Source organism: Malus domestica, chromosome 15 (assembly GCF_042453785.1).
Source record: "Malus domestica chromosome 15, GDT2T_hap1".
Classification (NCBI taxonomy): Eukaryota; Viridiplantae; Streptophyta; class Magnoliopsida; order Rosales; family Rosaceae; genus Malus; species Malus domestica.
In genome coordinates this window covers 22,279,798-22,301,112 of record NC_091675.1, presented here as the reverse complement: position 1 = coordinate 22,301,112, position 21,315 = coordinate 22,279,798, and the positions used below count along the sequence as shown (strand labels likewise).

Here is a 21,315-nt window from a genome sequence, read left to right as displayed (position 1 = left end):
ACTTTGCGCTCTTGGGATCTTAGTTGCTTTCAATCTTTTTTGTCGATTGAGGAATTGGATGCAATCAGGAAAACCCATATTAGGGATATTGGCAAGCAAGACCGCTTAGTCTGGCCAGCTACCAAAAATGGATTATACGCAGTTAAATTGGGATATTTTTGTGCCCGCTCCTTGCATGGGTCACTGGTGCATTTTCGGCCCTCCTCTTCTCAGACTCTTTCATGCCAGGTATGATCTATTATATGGAAATTGAGTGTCCCGCCTAAAATTAGACATTTTATGTGGCGTCTTACCCACCAAGCCTTGGCTACGATGGAAAACTTGTTTGTTCGCAAATCGGCTCCCTTGCCGCTGTGTCAGATTTGTCATCGGCATGCAGAATCTATTGAACATCTGTTCTTATTATGCCCTTAGGTTGAGCTAGTCTGGTTTGGTGGAGTTCTTAATTATAAAGTTGATATAAATGCGATCTCTTCATGGGTTGATTGGTTCCATTCCATTGCCACTCAAAGGTTTGGGTCTTCGGAGGAGCATGGTTTCTTGTTCTCTAATATTGCTTTTACTTGTTGGAATATTTGGAAAGCTAGATGTCAATTTTTGTTTCATCACTCTCCCATCAACCCTACAAAAGTTCTTCTTGCCATATCTACTTTGGCTTCGACGTTTTTGGCAGTTAATGGGTCACATTCTTTTTCCTCTTTGGTGCTCTTCTCGAGATAGCCTGCGGTGGTCATTTGGTCACACCCATCACTTTCCTTCTTCAAGATAAATGTAGATGCCACTGGTCTTCTTCCACTCGACATGGCTTTGTGGGCGTGGTGATTAGAGGAGAGCAGGGTCAGTTTGTTATTGCTGCACGGTATGAAGTTCAAGCATTTAATGCATCCACGGCTGAGGCATTGGCTATGTTGATAGGATGTTAACTTGTTGTTCATCTGGGCTTGGGCAAGGTAATCTTTGAATCTGATTCTCAAGATACCATTTCATCTTTATCACATTCATTAGATGCTGGCAGCTGGGGAACCTTTCCTACCTTGTCGTTGGTTAAAAAGTTTGAAGAGTCTTTCTAGGTCTGTCACTGGTCTTGAGTTCCAAGATCAGCCAATTTTGTGGCGGATTTCTTGGCGTCGCATCACAACACAGAGATGTGCAACCAGATTTGGGTTAACCGCCCTCCATCTTCGTTGGTTCATGTACTTAACAGGGATGGTTTGCCTTGTCCTCTTAGTTCATGTTAATTTAGGTTGCAATATATGGGGCGACACTTGAACTCGGTTCTTGTGTCTTTCCTTATCCCCTTTGCTGTTTGTTTGTGATGTTTTGTTTGTTAGCCTTCTGGTAGGCTTTTGTTATATCTTTCTAGCTTTTGCTAGCTTGTTATATATTGCCTGGTTTCCAAGAAAAAAAAAAACGAACAGGATCCTTCCAAATTCTTTTGGTGAAGATCTTGGAGATTCGTGAATCGTGTTCGTTTATCGTATATCGTGCGGTCAGTTTTTGTCAAGTACTATTTGTGTTTAATTTTAAATAAAAATGTTAAAAATAATTTCTAACCGCATGATGTACAATTTACAGTAAGCGGATCCGGATTCTTCTATAAATATCCTCACAAAAACCTTCTACCCAGAAAAGAGGGAAAAAAAACCTTTCACTGCCACTATCGGGCTTTCACTAGTCCGAGTCCGACCCGATTGCCTCAACGGGATTCATATAGTTATGCAATCTTCACCATCTGGGTACGATTACTCTGACTTTCTCATATACTCGTAATCCAGCTCCTATCAATTCGCCATGGGAGACTTCATCAACGATGCCTTCATGCGCGGCCAAAACGCTGCCGTTCAGAGTCGACCCAAAGCCTACGACCACTAAAATGTTGTTCAGCTCAAAATGGTTAGTCCTTAATTAGGGTTTCTTCTTCTTATTCGTGAAGGTTTAAGGTTCCTTTTTGTGTATTTTTTTAAGCCTGAGTTTTTCTTTGTTCTATTCTTTTAAAATTAATTTGACGAAAATACCTTTCACTTGATCTCGGTCAACAATACAATTAACATTACTGAAATATGCCACTAAGTATTAGTATTACGGTAAACGAAGGATCTTAAGTTCGATTATCGTTAAAAGTAAATTTAAATTGCTTTATTGTTAGTTCATTGTTAAGCTAAGCTCATCTTTCTTGTCTTAGTGTGGAAATATCAATTGTTCAAATAAAAAACATTATCGACAACAGGCCACTATAGTTTAGTGATATTCCATTTATGTTCGATTCTCGACAAATTACTAACACCCCACCTCATTAGTGACAATAATATCATTTGTTAAAATTAAAAAAAAAATTATCAACAATAATTAACAAAAGGCCTTTCCTTTCCACCCCGAATTAGGGGTGGGCACTTGGAACCGAAAACCGAAACCGAAACACGAATCGAATCAAACCGCACCGAACGGTTTGGTTTTGCGGTTTTGAAACGGTTTCGGTTTCGAAACCGAACCGCGGCAAAGAAAACGGTTTGGTTTCGGTTTTGGGTTTTCAAAACCGCACCGAAACCGAAACCGCATCATATAATAAAATTAATAAATAAATGTTATATTTTAAATTTTTAATTAGTTCAATTAGGTTACTAGACTATCATTATCGTCTAGTTTTGCACTTCGACTCTTGAAGGTTGAAACACATCTTCATCTCCTTAACTTATCTTCTTAAAACTCATATTTGGTGCAGTTTTGTTGCAATTTTTTGCTCCAGTTTTAGTGCAGATTTTCTGCAGTTTTGATGCAGTTTTTTTGCTGCATTTTTGGTGCAGATTTGGTGCAGCTTTGCTGAGTTTTTTGTTGCAGTTTTGGTGTTATTTTTCTGTTGTTTTGCTGCGTTTTTATGCAGTTTTGGTGCTGTTTTTTGCTGCATTTTTTTTGCAGTTTTGCCACTGTTTTTTGCTACATTGTTGCTGTTTTTGTTGCAATTTTGCCACATATTCATTAATTAATATATGAGGAAAATAAGATTGTCTTATGCATAAATAGGTGTATATTTTAAATTGTACATTTTTTTCTCAAAAACCAAACCGAAACCGTTTGAAACCGCACCGAACCGAACCAAACGGTTTGGTTTCATTTCGATTTTGGCTTCAAAACCGCACCGCACCGCACCGCAAAAAACTTCGGTTTCGGTTGTAGTTTCACTCGAAACCGCACCGAACCGCACCGCGCCCACCCCTACCCCGAATATTGTAAAATTACCCGGAAGGACAAAATCCCACAAAATTTTGGGGTCTATAAATTTTCCCTGCCGCTATCTGGCTTCGACAGTCCGACTCCGACCCCGGCCCGACTGTCACAACCGGATCCGAATCGCCCATATATTTATGCATTCTTCACCATCTGAGTACGAGTACTCGGACTGCTCCAGATACCGTCACCCAGCTCCGATCATCGCTTCTCCATGGGAGACTTCAACAACGATGCTTTCATGCGCGGCCAAAACGCCGCCGTTCAGGGCCGAACCAAGGCCCAGAACCGCCAAAATGTTCTTCAGCTCAAGATGGTTCGTCCTGGGGTTTTTATGCTCTTCATAACTTTTGTTAAAGCTCGACTGTTTAATTCTTGAATTTCTTGGTTAATTATGCGATTTTCTTTGTTTTTAGAAAAACCCTAGTTAAGTTTTGAGTTTCTCTCTGTAATTTTTATCGTGATTTAACGAATTTCGATGTATCTGGACAATGTGTGCGGTGATTTTGTAAATATTGTGAAGTTCTGGATGTATTTTGTAAGGGATGTTGATTTGGAGATTTTGTGTTTGCAGATTGGGCAGAGCCACCCCACCGGTCTAACAACAAACCTTTTGAAGCTCTTTGAGCCTAGACTGCCGTTGGATTTCAAACCGCCTCCAGAGAAGAAAAAGTGCCCACCTTTGACAGGTCTGTTAACAATCTTATATGGGGGTTGATTGGTTTCAATTTGGTATTAGTTTCTATGTTGTAGCTGTTAATTTTTGTACTATTAATTTTGTTGTTGTGCTTTATGAAGGGGTAGCGCAATTTGTGAGTAAGTTTGCGGAGCCCGGAGATCCTGAGTATAATCCGCCTGTCCAAAAGGGCGAAACTCCTGTAAGATTTTTACTTGAATCGCTTGTATGAGGACTCAGCGTTATGAAATCATTGTTTGTGCTGCAACATATATCTGTTTTTCTTTGTTGGATTCAGACACAGAGAAGGGCTCGAATACACCAGCTAAGACTTGAGAAGGGTGCAGCAAAGGCTGCGGAAGAGCTAGAGAAATGTAATGACTTCATTCTTTACTTGATTGTAGGGTTTGGAGTCTTGTAATTTCTGTTTTCTTGTCTTCCTAAAATCTGTTTCAGTGCAGATGATCCAAATAATGACCCAAGTATTTCTGGAGATCCATACAAGACTTTGTTTGTTGCAAGACTCGTAAGTAACATTTTTTCATATAGTATTGGATTTCCTCCTCCGATTCTTCATAATCGTTAAGGTTAACTTGTGATTTTCCCTGCATACTTGCAGAATTACGAGACAACTGAGAGCAGAATCAAAAGGGAGTTTGACGTTTATGGTCCAATCAAGCGGGTAGGTATTTTTTTGAGAAACCCCAAGGGGGTTTGGTAAGAGGTTTTTGTAGCTTATTCTTTTATTTACCTTCACAAATTGCAGATTTTCTAATTTTGAATTTGAAAAAAAAATGCTACAGTCTCAGCATTGTCAGTATTGTTATCCTTTTTCGTTTTCTTCAAAAATACGTCTGGGGTACATATTTACAAATTTTATGCATGATAAACACATTTTGAAAATTCACCTTTCAGCGAAATTGTTCGACATAATGCATTGTTTTTTGTCATAACGATAACTGGAAATGCATTATGACGCCTTTCAAGTTTTTTCTCTCTGATTTAGTTTTATTGTTAGTGGAGTCTATGCAAATTTGTATTACTATTACAGGTGTCTCAACAAATTTACTGGTAATGTCTTACGGGGTTGTTTAAATCCTTCCATAGCTCTCTTTTGAAGTAGTTTTTATAGAGATCTTGGAATTGGGTGTTTCTAGGGTATACATTAGCATTTTTTAGTGGGTGAACTACCACTTTAGTCCTTGAATTATCACCTAAGTGAAAATTAGATCCCTAAATTTTTTTTTTTTTCAGAAAAATCAGTCCTTGAATTATAAAAATCTGCCAATTACATCCCTAATATTAAATTCGAAGCTACTATATTCAATTTTACATTAATTTAAGTCATGTTACTTGCATGTGATACACATTGGAGGGTAGATTGGTAAATTTTCATAAAGAAATAATGTATGGAGTTAACTTTGGAGTGGAAATTGGACATTAGATTCACAACCTATATGACATGTTAAGGGCTTATAGGCAAGAAAAAGACGGTCTTACACTCTTAAAGTGTCAAGTGACTTAAGTTGTCGAAAAATTGGATAAAATAGCTTTGAATATAATAGTAGGGATGAAATTAGCAATTTTTAATGAATTTAGGGACTTATTTTACTGAAAAAATAATTCAGGGATCTAATTTTCACTGAGGTGATAGTTCAGGGACCAAATCGGCACTTCGATCTTTTTTATTTGATACAAGGGTATATATTAGCATTAAGTTTTAAACATTCAAGAAGTATCCCTGGTAAGTGGTGAGTATTGATCAATATCTTTGATTTCTACCAACTTGATTACAAGCATGGTGCTTGTGCACAGAAAAGCTGAGTTTATAAGCCTTTATATTAACAATTTAACACAGGTTTCACTGCAAGCATTATGGTAATTTCAGATTGGTTTGCTCCATTCATAGTTCCTCTTTGATGTAGTTAATAGTTTTATTTAAGAGATCGTGGAAATGGGTTTTCTTAGGATATATATTCTTTCTAAGTCCTAACATTCAAGACTATCCTGGTAAGGTGGTAATTTGTTCGCATATGGTATCTTTGGTTCCATAATTTCTCCTATCCAACTCCAAAGATGCTTCATCCTGCATAACAAAGCTGATTACTATAAGTTGAGCAGAGCAGTGATGCACTGTGTGCCTTTTGGCCTTTATTTCAAGCAACAAAAGGAGACCCCAACTTCTGTTCTTTTCCCTGCTCTGGGTAAATCATGTCGGGAGTATTACCATTTCTTTCTTCTTTGAACTTTTTAGTACGTGCATTTCCTGCTGAAACTTTTACATCTGGCTTTAAAGGCTCTCAGAAAAGATACATCAGCAGCAGGATTTCATGGTATTTTTAGTAGTAGTTACAACTTTTTTATTATTAAAAAAGTCTCCCTGGTAAGGGGATAGTAGTCTATCCAACTGGTAAATTGGCCACAAATGTCCCTTTTTCTGCAAATCTAGCCGGTGGTGATGCATCTTGCGATGGAAGCTGTATGATTTAAAGGTGAGCACGGCTAAAGAGGCACAGTGCCTGTCTGCCGTGCCATTTAGGATTCAATATTTGAGAATTTTTTAGCATGCTGCCTTGTAAATGCTAAAAAAATCTATGCATAATTTCTGTCTTAACCAGTCATGGCTTAAGATCTGAATCCTCTATGTATGTGGTTTATTAATTAAATTCTTCTTTGAAATTTCAGGTCCGATTGGTCGCTGACAAAGAAACAAATAAACCTAGAGGCTATGGATTCATTGAGTACATGCATACAAGGGACATGAAAGGTTTGTCTTAATACTGTTTGCACTAAAAATTACCATGTGATTGATCCTTTGTTTCTAATGCTAGCTATATACGTTACAGCTGCATACAAACAAGCTGATGGGAGGAAGATTGAGGGAAGAAGGGTACTTGTTGATGTTGAACGTGGAAGAACAGTTCCAAACTGGCGACCCCGCCGACTGGGTGGTGGGCTTGGAACCACCAGAGTTGGAGGTGAAGATGTCAATCAGAAATATTCTGGAAGGTATGTAGTTTGATTCCAACATTTCCACACTTCAGTCATTAGAAAACTAACGTGCTTCTACACTTATTTTGTTTTCCTTAATTTCAAATGTGGTCAATTTTCTTAGAAGAAATTATCTTTCGTGCTGGTGGTTTTGCATTTAAGTGTATCTCAGAAGCAGTTTCTTTGTCTTCCTAATATGTAATTCAACGTAAAATTGAACTGTTTTACTGTTTCTTTGTTGACTTCCAAGTTCTATGTGTTCTAAGCATCTTTGCTAACTATAACATTCATCGTTATTTGCTTAGGGAGCAAGTACAATCCGGAGGACAATCCCGGTCTGAGGAGCCAAGGGTACGCGAGGAGCGACATGTAGACTTGTAAGATTTTGCATATTGTTGTACACACTGTCTATAAAGGTTTTGGTGTAGTGTTTTGCAAATTGCTGTGTACTTTTGGATGTAGTGAAACTAACACAAAATAAAAATTATAACTTGGTTCTAAGTATAAAAAAACGAAAAGAAGAAATTGCATGCTGCATAATTGTTTTAATGATAGTTAATACTGAGTCCTAAAAGTTTTGCAACAATGGCTTGAAGTTTTTGTTCTATCCTTTGGTATGCTTTGTAGGTGTTGCCAAATTTTTCTTAGATTGTTGCAATGTTAGTATTTGTTTTCTGTGTGATTGATATTGAGTGAAATGATTTTCAGGGATAGACAAAAATCCCGTGAAAGGGGAAAAGAGAAAGAAAAGGAAAGAGAAAGGGAAAAGTCCCGCGAACGCTCCCATGACAAGTCTAGAGACCGTGATCACAGGGAAGATAGACACCACAGAGACCGTGATAGAAACAGGGACAAGGACAGGGATAGGGAAAGAGATCGTGGTCGTGATCGGGACCGTACTCGTGAACGAGGACGGGATCGTGGTCGCGACTATGAGCATGGTCGTGATCGAGACAGAGACCGTGATCGGGAGCGTGATCGTGATCGTCGCTCTAGAGACAGGGAGAGGGATGATGAAGTTGGGGACCCTGAGCATGATCGTGGCCATTCCCATGAACGTATTGAATCAAAACATGAGAGGGTCCGACATGGGGAGAGGGAGCGGGGTTATGACCACACTGCCCAAGAAGATGACCAGGGTTGGTTTGAACAACCTGGACATGGCCATAGGCGCTCAGAGCCTGATGATGATGATAAGCCCTACGAGCGTCATTGTAGCCAGTATGATCAATTGGATGTCCAGCATGATGACGACCGCTACAAACAATATCCTGACCATGCTCATGACCGCTATGATCAAATGGAAGAGGATGATTACCGTTATGAACAAGCACCAGCTGAGTCCCGTGAAAGGGAGAGGGGTGGAGATGTGGAGCGTGATTATCGGAGGTCATCTAGATCACTCTCTCGGGATTACAATGAGTATTGACTGAAGTTTAAAACCTCTCAAGCTGCGATGCTTTACCGGTTAGATTTTCACTCTGCTTGGTTTGATCAGTGCTTGAGATTGCGTCTTACACAGCTGCTGCTATCTATGTTGTGGATCTTCTTGGTTTTTTTTTCGTTTTCACTGAATCCTATGCAGTCAAATGTTTTTGCGAAGATGTCTTGAAGCTGAAGATATTGTGTGTTGGGGTGTTTTAACGTCTGAACGTTTGTGCTGATGGAAATTGGTAGAGATTTTTCACCTCTCTTTTGTAAACCTTTTTATGAAATTTGTGAGAATTTATGGACCTTTTTGGTGGTTTCGTGTGACAGTTTAATCCATGATGTCCTTTACTGCATCTTATTTCTCTTGAAAAATCTTGTGTATTAGGCTGGAATGATGAGGCCCAAAGGTCTGTGCCTTGCCACTGTTATATTTGAGTCAGGTTAGTTGGTCAGGACTCGAGGGCACGAGGGCAGTGTTTTAGTCCTTTGCACTCGAGTCTGACCCATCTTTTGTAATATGTTTTTAAATTGAGATAAAAATGGCAGCGCGTTGCTATTGTGATGGGACAAACTTTACTTTTACCGAGATGTTGACTGACAGTAGTCAAAATCAATCACACACATTGCTGTGCATTTTAACTTTTTATACTCGATCATTAGTTTGGGAATTAAGTTGCATGAAAACACTTGTAAAATGTGATCTGGGCTGTCTGGAAGTGGCGGTGAGTGCTTACAAATAAAGAGCAAAGAAAAGGCCAACAACTATGAAGCAGCGATGAAGTTTCACATAGAAAGTAGCACCGCCTAATACTTGTTCATGCAGCCACAGCTGCTCCAAGAATCACAGAATTGCCGCTGCATGAGCTGTGCTGATACTGCCTTGGCTTTGCCTTGTTTCAGAATTCAAACTGCTTTTCGGAAATTTCTTGGAAGCCAATACTCTTGTTTTTATGGCATGAAAACAAAAGGAATGTGTTATCCACACACCCCATTTTACTTCTTACACACCCTTTGTTAATTTCTGTTCGTTGTCTTCTTTAATTCATCCGATCCGAGGGCCGAAAATTAGAGGAGTGTGTGAGAAGTAAAAAATGGTGTGTGGATATCACACCTCAAACAAAAAATGGCAACATAAGGTTTTGTGCGCGGCAGCAGGTTGTTTAGAGAACAAGCAAACGTGACAACAAAGAAACAAATATTACATTGTGATCTATTTGTCACAGATTATACACGACTTCACCGCGAGTTTCATTTATTTACAATCAGTATAAACACTTACATGTTACGTGCCACATCAGTGAGCATTCAAAATTTAGATAATAGTTAGTGGCCGCAAACCTACTCAATTACTCGTGGAAATGTAACAATCATATTTCATTACCAGATTCTCGTACCTCAACTTCTACGAAGCTTCATGGCCAGAAAGATGATGTTTTGCGGACAAGAACACATCAGGGGATCCAGATTCTGGCCGTATTCACAAAAAGTTACCTAGCAATTTTGACTTGCCAAAGGAAAATCAGTTTTTTACCCTATCCTTGAGAAAATAATTCAAGAAAAAAGATGTGAAACTTTTTTTTTTTTTTTTTACCAAGTTTAGAGATAGCATTTGGTGTTTTTCCCACTCTGATTTCACTTTTATGAATTTGAAGTTGGAATGAGTGAGAGTTCCAAAACAACGCTACATGCAATTATCAGTCAATTTATGTTCCAACACGTGAATATATTTGCTAATACTATAATCTAACCGTAAGATATATTAACTTTGTAGTTCATATATATTATAACACGTGAATTAGTAACATTACGTAACGGTGTGACTGTCACAATCAATTTTTTTTTTGTATATATGGTTTGTGGGCCCCGAATGGGAGCGTAGAAAAGATTTGAGGATCCAATTGTGAATTAGTTTTACTTAAAACGAGTCCAAATCAATACACACATGCAAATAAAAAGATGGAGGAGAATAGAGAAGGATTATAAAGAGCAGGCAGGTACTAAAAGACTGCATATTCCTCATTCTTCATGTTTTCCTCCACCCCTATACTGCACTTGAAAAAAACAAGAATATAAGAGTTGAAAAAATAAATTCAACTCAAGAAATATACATACAGAAAATAGCTTCTGAGATTCATAAACTTCCTTGCTTGTTACCAAACTTTCATCAATCTTTTTACCCAAATGGCTCGAAACAAGGCCACTCAGAGGGCAGTAAAAGTATCAGCAGGAGCAGCAGCAATGGCAATTGCATGGGCAGTATTCATTAATCTTCTTATCATAACAGAAGTTGCCAGTGCAGATAGGCCTTTAAGAGACGAGATCATCAAGCCGGAAAAATCTGTCCAGAAAGATACACATGAATCATTTTTTGTGAGGGTGGTTAATTTTCTATGGCAGGCTGGAGGCTCTTCTTATCAGCCTGTTTGGCCTGTGAGTTCAATCTCTCTTTACACACCAAAAAAATCAAGAGACAGAAAGACAGATGTCTTTCATAATTATATATTTGATTTTTGCTGTTGTGGTATTTTGAATTTTGACATGTATGGGTATGTATTTTGGTTGAGCAGGAGATGAAGTTTGATTGGAAAATTGTAGTAGGATCAATAGTTGGATTCTTTGGTGCTGCATTGGGTAGTGTTGGTGGTGTTGGTGGGGGAGGAATTTTTGTTCCAATGCTAGCCTTGATCGTTGGCTTCGATCCCAAGTCTTCCACCGCGATTTCCAAGTGTGAGTAATCACCTCTCAATCTTTTCTTTAACTGTTTGGGATTAAATTTAGACAGATTAATCAACTGTTTGGCATTGTTTTGGTGATGCAGGTATGATAATGGGAGCTGCTGGATCAACGGTATACTTCAATTTGAGACTGAGGCACCCAACACTGGACATGCCCCTCATAGATTATGATCTGGCATTGCTTTTTCAGCCAATGCTCATGCTAGGGATCAGCATCGGAGTTGCCTTCAATGTCATGTTTGCCGATTGGATGGTTACAGTTCTTCTTATCATTCTCTTCTTAGGTATGCAGTAACATTCCGTACATCAATTCCTAACAGTTATATTTCCTTTGATTAATGAACTGATAAAATGGAATATGGACTCTGCTTCAAGAAAAGAAAATCCAGGTTTTCGATATATCTATGCATTCCCAATAGTCTTATTAGGTATTCTTCTGAGTTGTGGCAGGTACAGCAGCAAAAGCTTTGATGAAAGGCGTGGAAACATGGAAGAAGGAAACAATGATGAAGGAGGTAAGATATTTATTCATGTGAAATGATTTCCGCACATAACCCTTTTCTCCCTTAAACCTTTTAGCACCTTCCCTTTTTTCCTGGCCTTTGGATTGAATAAATCAAAGGCGAATCAAGGGACAAAAATAAAGAAAGGTGGAGAAGGAGAAAAAGGGTCTATGAAAATCACTTCCCTTTCCACTTAACTATTTAGAACTATCAATGAGCGTGTTCTTACCAACCTACTAACAAGGAAACTGATGTTTTACATGACTTTCAGGAAGCAGAAAAGCTGTTGGAATCGGAGTCCAAACCAGGCGGTGAGTGCTCATTCATCTCATCCAAACAACTAAAAGAGGACTCAGAAGAAAACTGATAATAATAAACAGTTATACAATATCTATATGTCAGCATATCTGTGAGAACAATGGTGCTAACTAACCTCCTTAGTTGCAGAGGGTTCTGGAGAAGACTACAAACCGCTACCTAGCAGTCCAGATTCATTGCAAGATGAGCAGGTGAGTCCCAATCATATCATTAGCACCTCCACACGCAGAGTACTCTGAGAAAACTCCTATCTGCAATTTTTCTAGTTTTTTTTGTTGTTGGGTTGAATATATGAACAATCTATCCAGGTACCAATAATGCGCAACATTTACTGGAAAGAGTTATCGTTGCTCATGTATGTCTGGGTGGCTTTTCTTATTGTCCAGATTGTGAAGGTAAGTTAGTTAATTCTGATCACTACTAGCACTGTAGTCAAGAGCTAGTAGACCTTGGCTTTCTTAAACTACAAGATTCATCTTTCTAATTCCTCTGCCTTTGTTCCGAACGCACAATAACTTTTCACTTCCATTACTGAATGAAACTGTCTGAATCTTTATGCAGACATACACCAAAACTTGCTCCACCATGTTCTGGATCATGAATTCATTGCAGGTAACGATAAAAACCTTAGTAAGTTTGAGAATTTTCCGAAGAACCCGAAAAACATGCAATATCAATTTAACACTCATGTTTCCCAATGATGATCCAGCTCAACATTATAGTTTTATCATTGCATAAACAGGTACCAATTGCAATTTCCGTAACACTCTTCGAAGCCATATGCTTATGCAAAGGCACCAGAGTGATTGCATCAAAAGGAAAGGAAATCACGAACTGGAAGCTGCATCAGATTTTTCTCTACTGCAGCTGTGGAATTGTAGCTGGTATGGTCGGTGGACTACTTGGGCTGGGAGGTGGTTTCATCTTGGGACCCCTTTTTCTTGAACTGGGTATTCCTCCTCAGGTATAGTTCGATGCAAGTAGTGAACCGCATACTTTTAACTTGTAGATTATGTTGTACTTCTTCGATATGGGATTTTGGTCATTCACATCCACGGCTTGTACACTAACCACGTATCATCTATAACCTACATAACTGGGTATCATAACGGAAAATGTCAATGGAACCTCTCTGCTGCAACTGAAATAAGCGGAAAAATGAAACCAGATGATGAATTTTCATATCTTTTCCTTTTGCAGGTAGCAAGTGCTACATCCACCTTTGCAATGCTATTCTCATCCTCCATGTCAGTTGTACAGTATTATCTTCTCAACCGTTTCCCCGTCCCCTATGGTAAGCAAGCAATAATCTAACTTTAGAACTATATTGTACATGTAATTAAGCTTATAGTTTGTATAAATACAGGGAAAATAAAACTAAATGTTTAAAGTTTACTCTGCGCTGCAGCTGCTTATTTTGTGTTAGTTGCAACAATTGCTGCATTTACTGGTCAGCATGTAGTGAGAAAGATAATTGCAGTCCTTGGGAGAGCATCCATTGTCATCTTCATTCTAGCTTTGACAATCTTTGTCAGCGCAATCAGCTTAGGTAATGGCTAGTCACCTGAATTATAACACGTATATTTATTAATACTGCCGAAAAGTACATACTCTCAACTCAGCGTAATTTTGTTTTGATGTATTTTTCAGGTGGGGTGGGCATAGCAAACATGGTTGAAAAGATGGAGAATCAAGAGTACATGGGATTTGAAAATTTCTGTAACCCGTCTTAAGTATATATGTTGTCTAATATGATTATTGTTGTGGAATTTCTCAACCCCAAATAACGATATCCACAATTCAATCTACTTTTCATATATGTTGTGTATTTTCCATTAATTTTCTGGCAAACATTGTTTGCTATTTATGTACTGGATTTTTAGACAATTATTTGTTCCCATATTTTACAACCTTGCCTTTTTATGAGAATGTTCAAAAATTATAAAGTCGTGACTCGTGACTGAATATTGGAGATTTTAGTAAAATCGAACAACCATAAACATCCCCGGCCCAACCCAGTGGAAAAATTGTCAAGGCAACTACTACAAAAAAAAGCAACTGCAACACGGAGTGATTGACTTGGAGTTGGGGTTATTATGATATCGAATTATGTAGGTTACAAATAATATAACAATGAAAAAGACATGAAAAATTATTTCCCATAAATTCTTTTCTGCGTACAAAATGCAGCTCTAATGTATTTGGACAAAACTCAGATTTTCTAAATTTACAAACACCAAATTATAACTTCAATATGAAAAAGAAAAAAGAATGTTAATGTGAAGGTCATAAGTTCCAACCTTTTTGTAAGGCAAATGGTTAAGCAACATGCTCTAACTTGTCCATTACCGTTTTGGTTACGTAAACCTATCACATGCTCTAACCTTAAACCTATCACAAAGTACAATTTTGCTAACTTAATTTGTCTATTCCATTAGATATGCTCTAACTTGAAATGCCCATATCAAACATCAAACAATTTTTTTTTTTTAAATTTTTTAAAAATAAAATTTAACAGAAAAAAATTAACATCTGTATAAGGCCACATCAACCTGTATAATTTAATCGTATTAAAATCAAACCAAAGCACCACCTTAATGCTGCTTCGCAGGGGTGCTGGGACATTTGAATTGATTTTCAGTAAGGCTAAAATTTATACGTTTAATATCAGCCTTGTTTTTCTTGTTACTCATTGCTATGTATTGTTAAAAAAAAAATTGTATCACCTACTCATGAATTCAAAAGTTTTTTTTTTTTTTTTTGAACAGGTGATATTATATGGGAAGGGAGTGAGTTTAGGCTCATGATGTGGTAGCAATAATGTGGTTCAAACAGTCTTTGACGATAATCGAACATAAAACCTTTCACTTGAATACCATTAGACCGTAATAGTAAATGATATGAATTCAAAAGTTATTTAGAAAAAACTAAATTAAAAAAGTTTCCATAATTTTCATATAGTGACCTCAATAATGCCAAAATCTAGAAGTAGGGCAGACAAAACGTGCCTGTTCCCTCCAATTTGGGAACCCACAAACCCACTTACTTACCACTAAAAAGACTAATATAACCCTGTTCGCCAACGTTAATAAAATACCGATAAAGGCAAATCTTCTAATATTAACACGAAGGGCATCAGAGTAATTAAGTACTAATCGCAGGGCAAATTTACAACCCCATTTTCCCGCCCAGTCACACCCATCACTTGGAAAAATTAATAAATAGATTTGGGTGTCACACTAATTATCTCAAGCGCTTCTTCGTCTTCCCTCCTTTTTCTCTCTCCGCTGCCGGACTCTGGAGCCCTCTGTCTCTCTGCGATTCTCTCTGAGAAGAAACCCTATCCCGTACGGTTCGAATTCCTACATTTCATGTAATTAATTTCAATTTTTTTTTGTTAGTTTTTCTATTTTGTTATTTTGATTTGGGTGAAAATTTCATTTCCACCGCTGTTTCTGGAATTTGAACCCTAGGGTTTGTGTTTTCCTGAAAGCTTACAAATTTATTTGCTATTAGGGTTTTCTATTCTGTTTTTATGTACTTAACGTTTGTTCTTCGCTTGTAGATTTTGAAATGGCGACGAAGAACGATCCCTCGGCAGATTCTCCGACTTCGGTACTCGAGGACGAGGTTTGCTTTCATTTCTTTTAGAATGGCGTTTGTTCCCACAGTTTTTCTGTTTGGGGATTTGTAATTTGGTGGATTTTGAAGGAAAATGTTTGAAGGAATGAGTAGAAAGACATGAAATGCTTCAAAATAAAGGATTTTGTGGAAAAAATTATGCATGTTTCTGTTTGTGTCTATCTCTGTCTTTCACATATATTTCGAATTAAATACAAGTTAATAGTAGAGGAAATTTTCAGTTTTCGTTTGCTTGCAAAATCGATGTTTTTGCAGGCATGCTCGATCTATTGTTTCTGTGAAATGCGGTGTTTCTTGCTCTCTGCGGGTTTCTATGCGCCTAAGTAGATAGCTTTATTGTGTGGTTTATGTGAAACTTCATAAATCAGTCTCAATTTGTTTTAGTCTATGAGTAATATTACATTTCTAATTAACCCCAAATTATTGTTTGTTGGTTGAATAATTTTGTTGCATTTGAATCATGTTTAAGGATGCATGTGAGGCAAAGATTGATGTCAAGTTGACTGAGGTGGAGGAGAAATTGCTTAAAGAACGGGTTAAGGAAGAGGAGTCAGAAACGGGAAGGGAACCAGAGCAGTTACCCGACCTGAATGACACTCAGTATAACAAGTTGGATGAGCTCCTAACACAAACTCAGCTTTACTCACAGTTTTTGCTGGAGAAAATGGATAACATCACACTTGTACCGTCCCTTACACTTCTCTTGAATGGTTAATTTCTTCTTTTTACTGATTAAGTTATAAAATGAAATGTTTTGCTAGATTGGAGCCAATCAACCGAGTGAAACTGTTGAGGAAAAGAATGTTGAGGAGAAGAAAGGTCGTGGTAGGAAAAGAAAAGCAGCTGCAAATTTTGATAATGTAAGAAAGTCTATGCTTCCCTTACTTTTCTTAAATGAGATATTTGTGTGTTTGGTTGGTAGATCATAGTTATACATGGATATTCCTGTTTAGGGGTTTAAAATCAGATTAATCTGATTTTTTCAAATTAATATTGAGGTTTTTTAGTGGTCTGACTGCTCTTATCTCCTGTACCAAGTGGATTATTTGATATTTGTGACGTAAGTATTCTTGCGATATTTTGGGGAAGTCTTATGGCTTTTAACTTTTCCATCCCTTTAGAAGAAGTTTGTGTCTTTATTTGATATTTTTATACGCTCATCAAGTTCCTTATCTTTGTTGAATTCTTGTATCCTGACATCTTGACCTTTATAATTATCATTTCCGTAGAGGAAGGCCAAGAAGGCAGTTGAAGCTATGCTTACAAGATCTAAAGAGGGTGTGAAAACTGAAGATGAGAACCTCACTGAAGAAGAAAGAATTGAGAAAGAGCAAAAGGAACTTGTACCTCTGTTGACTGGTGGAAAATTGAAGTCTTATCAAATCAAAGGTGTAAAGTGGTTGATCTCATTATGGCAAAATGGGCTAAATGGGATCCTTGCGGATCAAATGGGACTTGGAAAAACCATCCAGACCATTGGTTTTCTTGCTCATCTAAAAGGGAATGGAATGGATGGGCCCTACTTAGTGATTGCTCCTCTTTCTACTCTTGCGAATTGGGTAAATGAAATTTCAAGGTAAATTGTTTATATACTTTTTGGTTAACTGATCTGAATTTTGTTTCATCCTATGATCTTCCAACTTTAATTCCTTGTTTAACTTCTTTCTACCTGAAATAGGTTCACGCCTTCAATAAATGCTATTGTCTACCATGGTGACAAGAAACAAAGGGATGAGATACGAAGGAAGTACATGCCTCGACAAATTGGCCCTAAGTTCCCTATAATTGTTACTTCATATGAAGTTGCAATGGCTGATGCAAGAAAATGTTTGAGACATTACAATTGGAAATATCTTGTGGTTGACGAAGTGAGTAATCTAACTAGTCCTATAGATACAGTTTCCCTTTCAAACCATATTACTATATAGCATGTATGTTGAACTTTTATGCATGTTTTTATTAAAGGGACACAGATTGAAGAACTCAAAGTGCAAACTACTGCGGGAATTGAAATTATTACATGTAGACAATAAGATTCTGTTGACTGGGACGCCTCTACAGAATAATCTGGCAGAGCTTTGGTCATTATTGAATTTCATTTTGCCTGATATATTCTCATCCCATGAAGAATTTGAGTCATGGTAAGTATGGTTTTCTGATTAATTATTGTTTCTTCAGTTTGATGCTTGTTAGCTTGCAAACTCGTTCTAGTGAGGTGAACATCCCCACTAGTAGTCTGGTTGAGAAGTTCCTGCACCAGAATCTCCATTATGCAACTGAAATACCATTGCATATTTATAACTAGAGGAACTGAGCTTCTAGCCTACTAATGTATTAGATTTTGGAAATCCTGTGATGAAGGTTAGCTGTTTAAGAACCATACTTTATGTCAATACGTTTTACCACTTCGTATTATGGTCTAGTGGTATTCCTCTTCACTTGTAAGTGAGAGGTCTTAGGTTTGAATCTAGTGTATATACATCGTTGTATAAAAAAAAGTCCATGACATGTTAAGTGAGTAACTTTTGTGGAAAACTATGAAGTTTCTGTGTGGCTAGATTGTGTTAGTGTGTTGGATGAAAACATTACAGCAGATAATGGTTCCAGTATTGTTTGACCAGATTAATTAGCTTATTACAATCATGTTGTCAGGTTTGATTTAGCAGGAAAGTGCAGTAATGAGGCAATGAAGGAAGAATTGGAAGAGAAGAGAAGGGCTCAAGTATGTGTTCTTGCAAATATTGTGGTTTAAAAGTTTACACATATTTGAATTGTGTAATGTTGAATATGGTTTTCCAATTCTCTGCAGATGGTTGCAAAACTCCATGCCATCTTGCGTCCTTTTCTTCTTCGAAGAATGAAGTCTGATGTTGAGCACATGCTTCCTAGGAAAAAGGAAATCATATTATATGCATCCATGACAGATCATCAAAAACATTTTCAAGATCTTTTGATCAATAAGACATTGGAGAATTATTTACTTGAGAGGGGAGATCATGGTATGATATGTCTTTACGGTGAAAACATTGGACTCTAAATTCCTTTTTGTAAGAAATCTTGGGTCTTACTGTAACTAAAGACACTTAAGGAGGTGGATCATTGGTGGGGCATGTATTTTTCCATGGTTTTAGGATTTATGATAGACTGGCTATTTGAATCTGTTTTTTCACTGTGGTATCACATTTTATTGTGTCCCTGTTTTATGGGTCTTAACCTTAAGCAGGATATTGGACGAAGGTATTACTATGTAAACTTTGGCATGTTATTGAAATGTGATGGTTGGCTTGGTTAGTTGTCTTTTGCTGTATCCTATTGTGCTGCAATCTGTGTTATTTAACAATTATTAAACTTGCAGTTTGCGGTATGAAAGGAAAGCTTAACAATCTGATGGTCCAACTTCGGAAGAACTGCAATCATCCTGACCTTTTGGAGTCGGCATTTGATGGCTCATGTACTTTGCCTTAAACTGATTCAGTGTTGTCATATAAATAGGTGATATACCTATGCTTATGCAGTTCTTTTTTCTTGACAGATTACTACCCACCTGTTGAACAGATTGTTGAACAGTGTGGAAAATTTAGTTTGCTGGACAGACTGTTAAAGCACCTGTTTGCCCGCAAACACAAAGTATGTCTACTAATTATTTTCGGATTGTTTTTTTGTTTGTTACTGGGTTGCTAATATCTTGAATTTGTATTCAGGTTCTTATCTTTTCTCAGTGGACTAAGATTTTGGATATTATGGAGTACTATTTTAGTGAGAAAGGATGTGAAGTTTGTAGAATTGATGGCAATGTGAAACTTGAAGAACGGAGAAGTCAGGTCTGTGGTTGGTTTGAATCAGAAGTCTTAATTTTTCATTTGAAATTTTCCAAGTTTAGTAGATGCATGCGATCTCTTTCTTTGGCCACATTAAAACTTGAATTATTTTTCCGCAATGTAGCAATCCTTGTTTTCTTGGACTTCCGCAATGTAACATAATCATTTAATCAAAGCATAACTGCCGAAATAAACATGATTATACCATCTGAAATCTTTCTTGGCAGTGAAAACCTCTGGCATTTAAAACCTTCAGTTCGTGCCGTAGATTAGTGTTCTGACAATATGTAGATTTGGGAGTTTATTTTCTCATAGCGTGACTTGTTTTCTTACTCAAATTTGGATTTACCATCCTTTTGGGTTCAGCACTTACTTTTGAAGAACTATTGTTTAATTATAACTATTCTATTTCTGAAAGCAGATTGCAGCGTTCAACGATGTGGACAGCAATTATAGAATTTTTCTTTTAAGCACCAGGGCTGGTGGACTGGGTATCAACCTTACTGCAGCTGACACTTGTATACTGTACGACAGTGATTGGGTATATAATTCCTCTCTGTTTAATTCTTTCTTCTAGTCTTCTTCTGGAACTAAGGATTCATGAATGATTGATTTCATTTGATATATTGCATGTGCATATCAGAACCCTCAAATGGATTTGCAAGCCATGGATAGATGCCACAGGATTGGTCAAACAAAGCCTGTTCATGTTTACAGGTTGGCGACGGCACAATCTGTAGAGGTAAGTAGGTGATGATTGCAGCTTTTTATATGTAACTGGGTATATTTTATTCTTATATTGTTAAAAATTTCTGAGAAAATATTAATTAACAGGGTCGGATTCTGAAAAGAGCTTTTAGCAAGTTGAAGCTTGAACATGTGGTGATTGGGAAAGGGCAGTTTCATCAAGAAAAAGCGAAGAGTAGTACTGATGTCTCAGAGGTTGGTTGCTGTTCTTTGTTGGTTATGTTGAACTGAATTAGAAAATCATGCTTGATAGTCTGATGTGTTTATGCAGAAATCATTGTAGCTCTTTTCTGTTTGATCTTGTTCATAATCCTATGGGACACGATATTCACTATATTACTCTTACTCTCAAAAATCAATTTTGCGAGTCTGAATTGTCTGGCAGTGGATGTGACTCATTTCATGACTAGTGCATTAAGCTTTGACTTATTATATCAGTTGGGTTTATCATGCTGACGCTGGTTTGTGCGTTCTGTTAAATCTTTCTTAGGAAGAGGATCTTATAGCTTTGCTAAGAGAGGAAGAATCTGCTGAAGACAAGATGATACAGACAGTTATCAGTGACAAAGATTTGGAGAGGGTGTTGGATCGCAGTGATCTAGTGTGCAGTCCTGCTGATCATGATGAAGAGAAGGCCAATGGTGTTGCCAATGTTCTTCCCCTCAAGGGCCCTGGCTGGGAGGTGGTGCTACCCACTGCAGGTGGAGGCATGCTCTCCACCCTCAATAGCTAAATTTAACGGTATTCGGATGTTGAACTTGGTAGGGGTAGTGGGTTTATTCAAGTCCAATGATTTTGGATGTTTTTGAGTTAGGCCTAATTGAGTATGGAAAAACTAACCCCCGATGGAGGGGCTCGATTATTTTGTATATGTTTGAATCGAGCTCCATTTTGCCATTTGAATATCCAAGTTCGATTCCAAGACACTTGTTGAAGTGTAATTTTAATGCAAAAGGCACAGCTATTTCAAGTTATTAGGTGTTTAACGAATGTATGTTTTTTCTTTGTTTTTGTTTTGTTATGAATATGCACTGATATAAATTCAATATTTCAAATATTAAATGGTTTTTATAATTAGAAAAAAAAATTGAAAATTGGCTAAAAGGTTCCATTGCCGGGGAATTTGAACTGGGTTTTCTGGGTGAAAGCCAGATATCCTAATCGGTGAGGAAACACCGTGTGCCTACTGCACCTGCAAGTCTTACCAAATTCGTTTGCTGGAGATAAATCTT

The 21,315-nt window shown here is 37.5% G+C and overlaps 3 protein-coding genes across 6 annotated transcripts; all 3 read left to right on the top strand.

The window, feature by feature from the left end:
- The first annotated feature begins 3,179 nt into the window (after window positions 1-3,179).
- Window positions 3,180-8,673, top strand: LOC103401169 (U1 small nuclear ribonucleoprotein 70 kDa). The gene is made up of 10 exons (XM_008339884.4): window positions 3,180-3,538; window positions 3,797-3,911; window positions 4,021-4,100; window positions 4,197-4,272; window positions 4,360-4,424; window positions 4,518-4,580; window positions 6,584-6,665; window positions 6,745-6,907; window positions 7,195-7,266; window positions 7,598-8,673. The coding sequence occupies exons 1-10, from the start codon at window positions 3,437-3,439 to the stop codon at window positions 8,316-8,318; spliced, it is 1,539 nt and encodes a 512-aa protein (XP_008338106.3). The 5' UTR covers window positions 3,180-3,436; the 3' UTR covers window positions 8,319-8,673.
- Window positions 8,674-10,227: 1,554 nt separating this feature from the next.
- LOC103401168 (sulfite exporter TauE/SafE family protein 3-like) lies at window positions 10,228-13,822 on the top strand. Of its 2 annotated transcripts, none has more exons than XM_008339883.4 (12): window positions 10,228-10,750; window positions 10,888-11,047; window positions 11,139-11,339; window positions 11,506-11,570; window positions 11,830-11,869; window positions 12,006-12,067; window positions 12,185-12,271; window positions 12,438-12,488; window positions 12,619-12,840; window positions 13,077-13,170; window positions 13,285-13,425; window positions 13,527-13,822. In XM_008339883.4, the coding sequence occupies exons 1-12, from the start codon at window positions 10,502-10,504 to the stop codon at window positions 13,607-13,609; spliced, it is 1,455 nt and encodes a 484-aa protein (XP_008338105.1). In that variant the 5' UTR covers window positions 10,228-10,501; the 3' UTR covers window positions 13,610-13,822. The 2 variants fall into 2 exon arrangements, with proteins under 2 accessions (XP_008338105.1, XP_008338104.1); XM_008339882.4 differs by having other exon boundaries at window positions 10,249-10,750; window positions 12,000-12,067.
- Window positions 13,823-15,092: 1,270 nt separating this feature from the next.
- LOC103401167 (ATP-dependent DNA helicase DDM1) lies at window positions 15,093-21,057 on the top strand. 3 transcript variants are annotated; one of them, XM_008339879.4, is made up of 16 exons: window positions 15,093-15,223; window positions 15,442-15,506; window positions 15,988-16,200; window positions 16,280-16,378; window positions 16,748-17,094; window positions 17,197-17,386; window positions 17,484-17,659; window positions 18,171-18,240; window positions 18,328-18,517; window positions 18,874-18,969; window positions 19,051-19,145; window positions 19,220-19,339; window positions 19,758-19,877; window positions 19,980-20,078; window positions 20,171-20,278; window positions 20,574-21,057. In XM_008339879.4, the coding sequence occupies exons 2-16, from the start codon at window positions 15,450-15,452 to the stop codon at window positions 20,814-20,816; spliced, it is 2,223 nt and encodes a 740-aa protein (XP_008338101.3). In that variant the 5' UTR covers window positions 15,093-15,223; window positions 15,442-15,449; the 3' UTR covers window positions 20,817-21,057. The 3 variants fall into 3 exon arrangements, with proteins under 3 accessions (XP_008338101.3, XP_008338103.3, XP_017178110.3); XM_008339881.4 differs by having other exon boundaries at window positions 15,123-15,249; XM_017322621.3 differs by having other exon boundaries at window positions 15,134-15,228.
- The last annotated feature ends 258 nt before the right edge of the window (window positions 21,058-21,315 follow it).

What these genes read in the sequence shown, in the direction of transcription:
- LOC103401169 (XM_008339884.4), top strand. Translation starts at nt 3,437, where the DNA reads ATGGGAGACTTCAACAACGATGCTTTCATGCGCGGCCAAAACGCCGCC. An exon ending in AATCAGAAATATTCTGGAAG is followed by an intron (nt 6,908 to 7,194) that starts GTATGTAGTTTG and finishes TTATTTGCTTAG; the next exon opens with GGAGCAAGTACAATCCGGAG. An exon ending in GAGGAGCGACATGTAGACTT is followed by an intron (nt 7,267 to 7,597) that starts GTAAGATTTTGC and finishes AATGATTTTCAG; the next exon opens with GGATAGACAAAAATCCCGTG.
- LOC103401168 (XM_008339882.4), top strand. Translation starts at nt 10,502, where the DNA reads ATGGCTCGAAACAAGGCCACTCAGAGGGCAGTAAAAGTATCAGCAGGA. An exon ending in AACTGGGTATTCCTCCTCAG is followed by an intron (nt 12,841 to 13,076) that starts GTATAGTTCGAT and finishes TTCCTTTTGCAG; the next exon opens with GTAGCAAGTGCTACATCCAC. An exon ending in TGTCAGCGCAATCAGCTTAG is followed by an intron (nt 13,426 to 13,526) that starts GTAATGGCTAGT and finishes TGTATTTTTCAG; the next exon opens with GTGGGGTGGGCATAGCAAAC.
- LOC103401167 (XM_008339879.4), top strand. Translation starts at nt 15,450, where the DNA reads ATGGCGACGAAGAACGATCCCTCGGCAGATTCTCCGACTTCGGTACTC. An exon ending in AAATGGATAACATCACACTT is followed by an intron (nt 16,201 to 16,279) that starts GTACCGTCCCTT and finishes ATGTTTTGCTAG; the next exon opens with ATTGGAGCCAATCAACCGAG. An exon ending in AATATCTTGTGGTTGACGAA is followed by an intron (nt 17,387 to 17,483) that starts GTGAGTAATCTA and finishes TTTTTATTAAAG; the next exon opens with GGACACAGATTGAAGAACTC.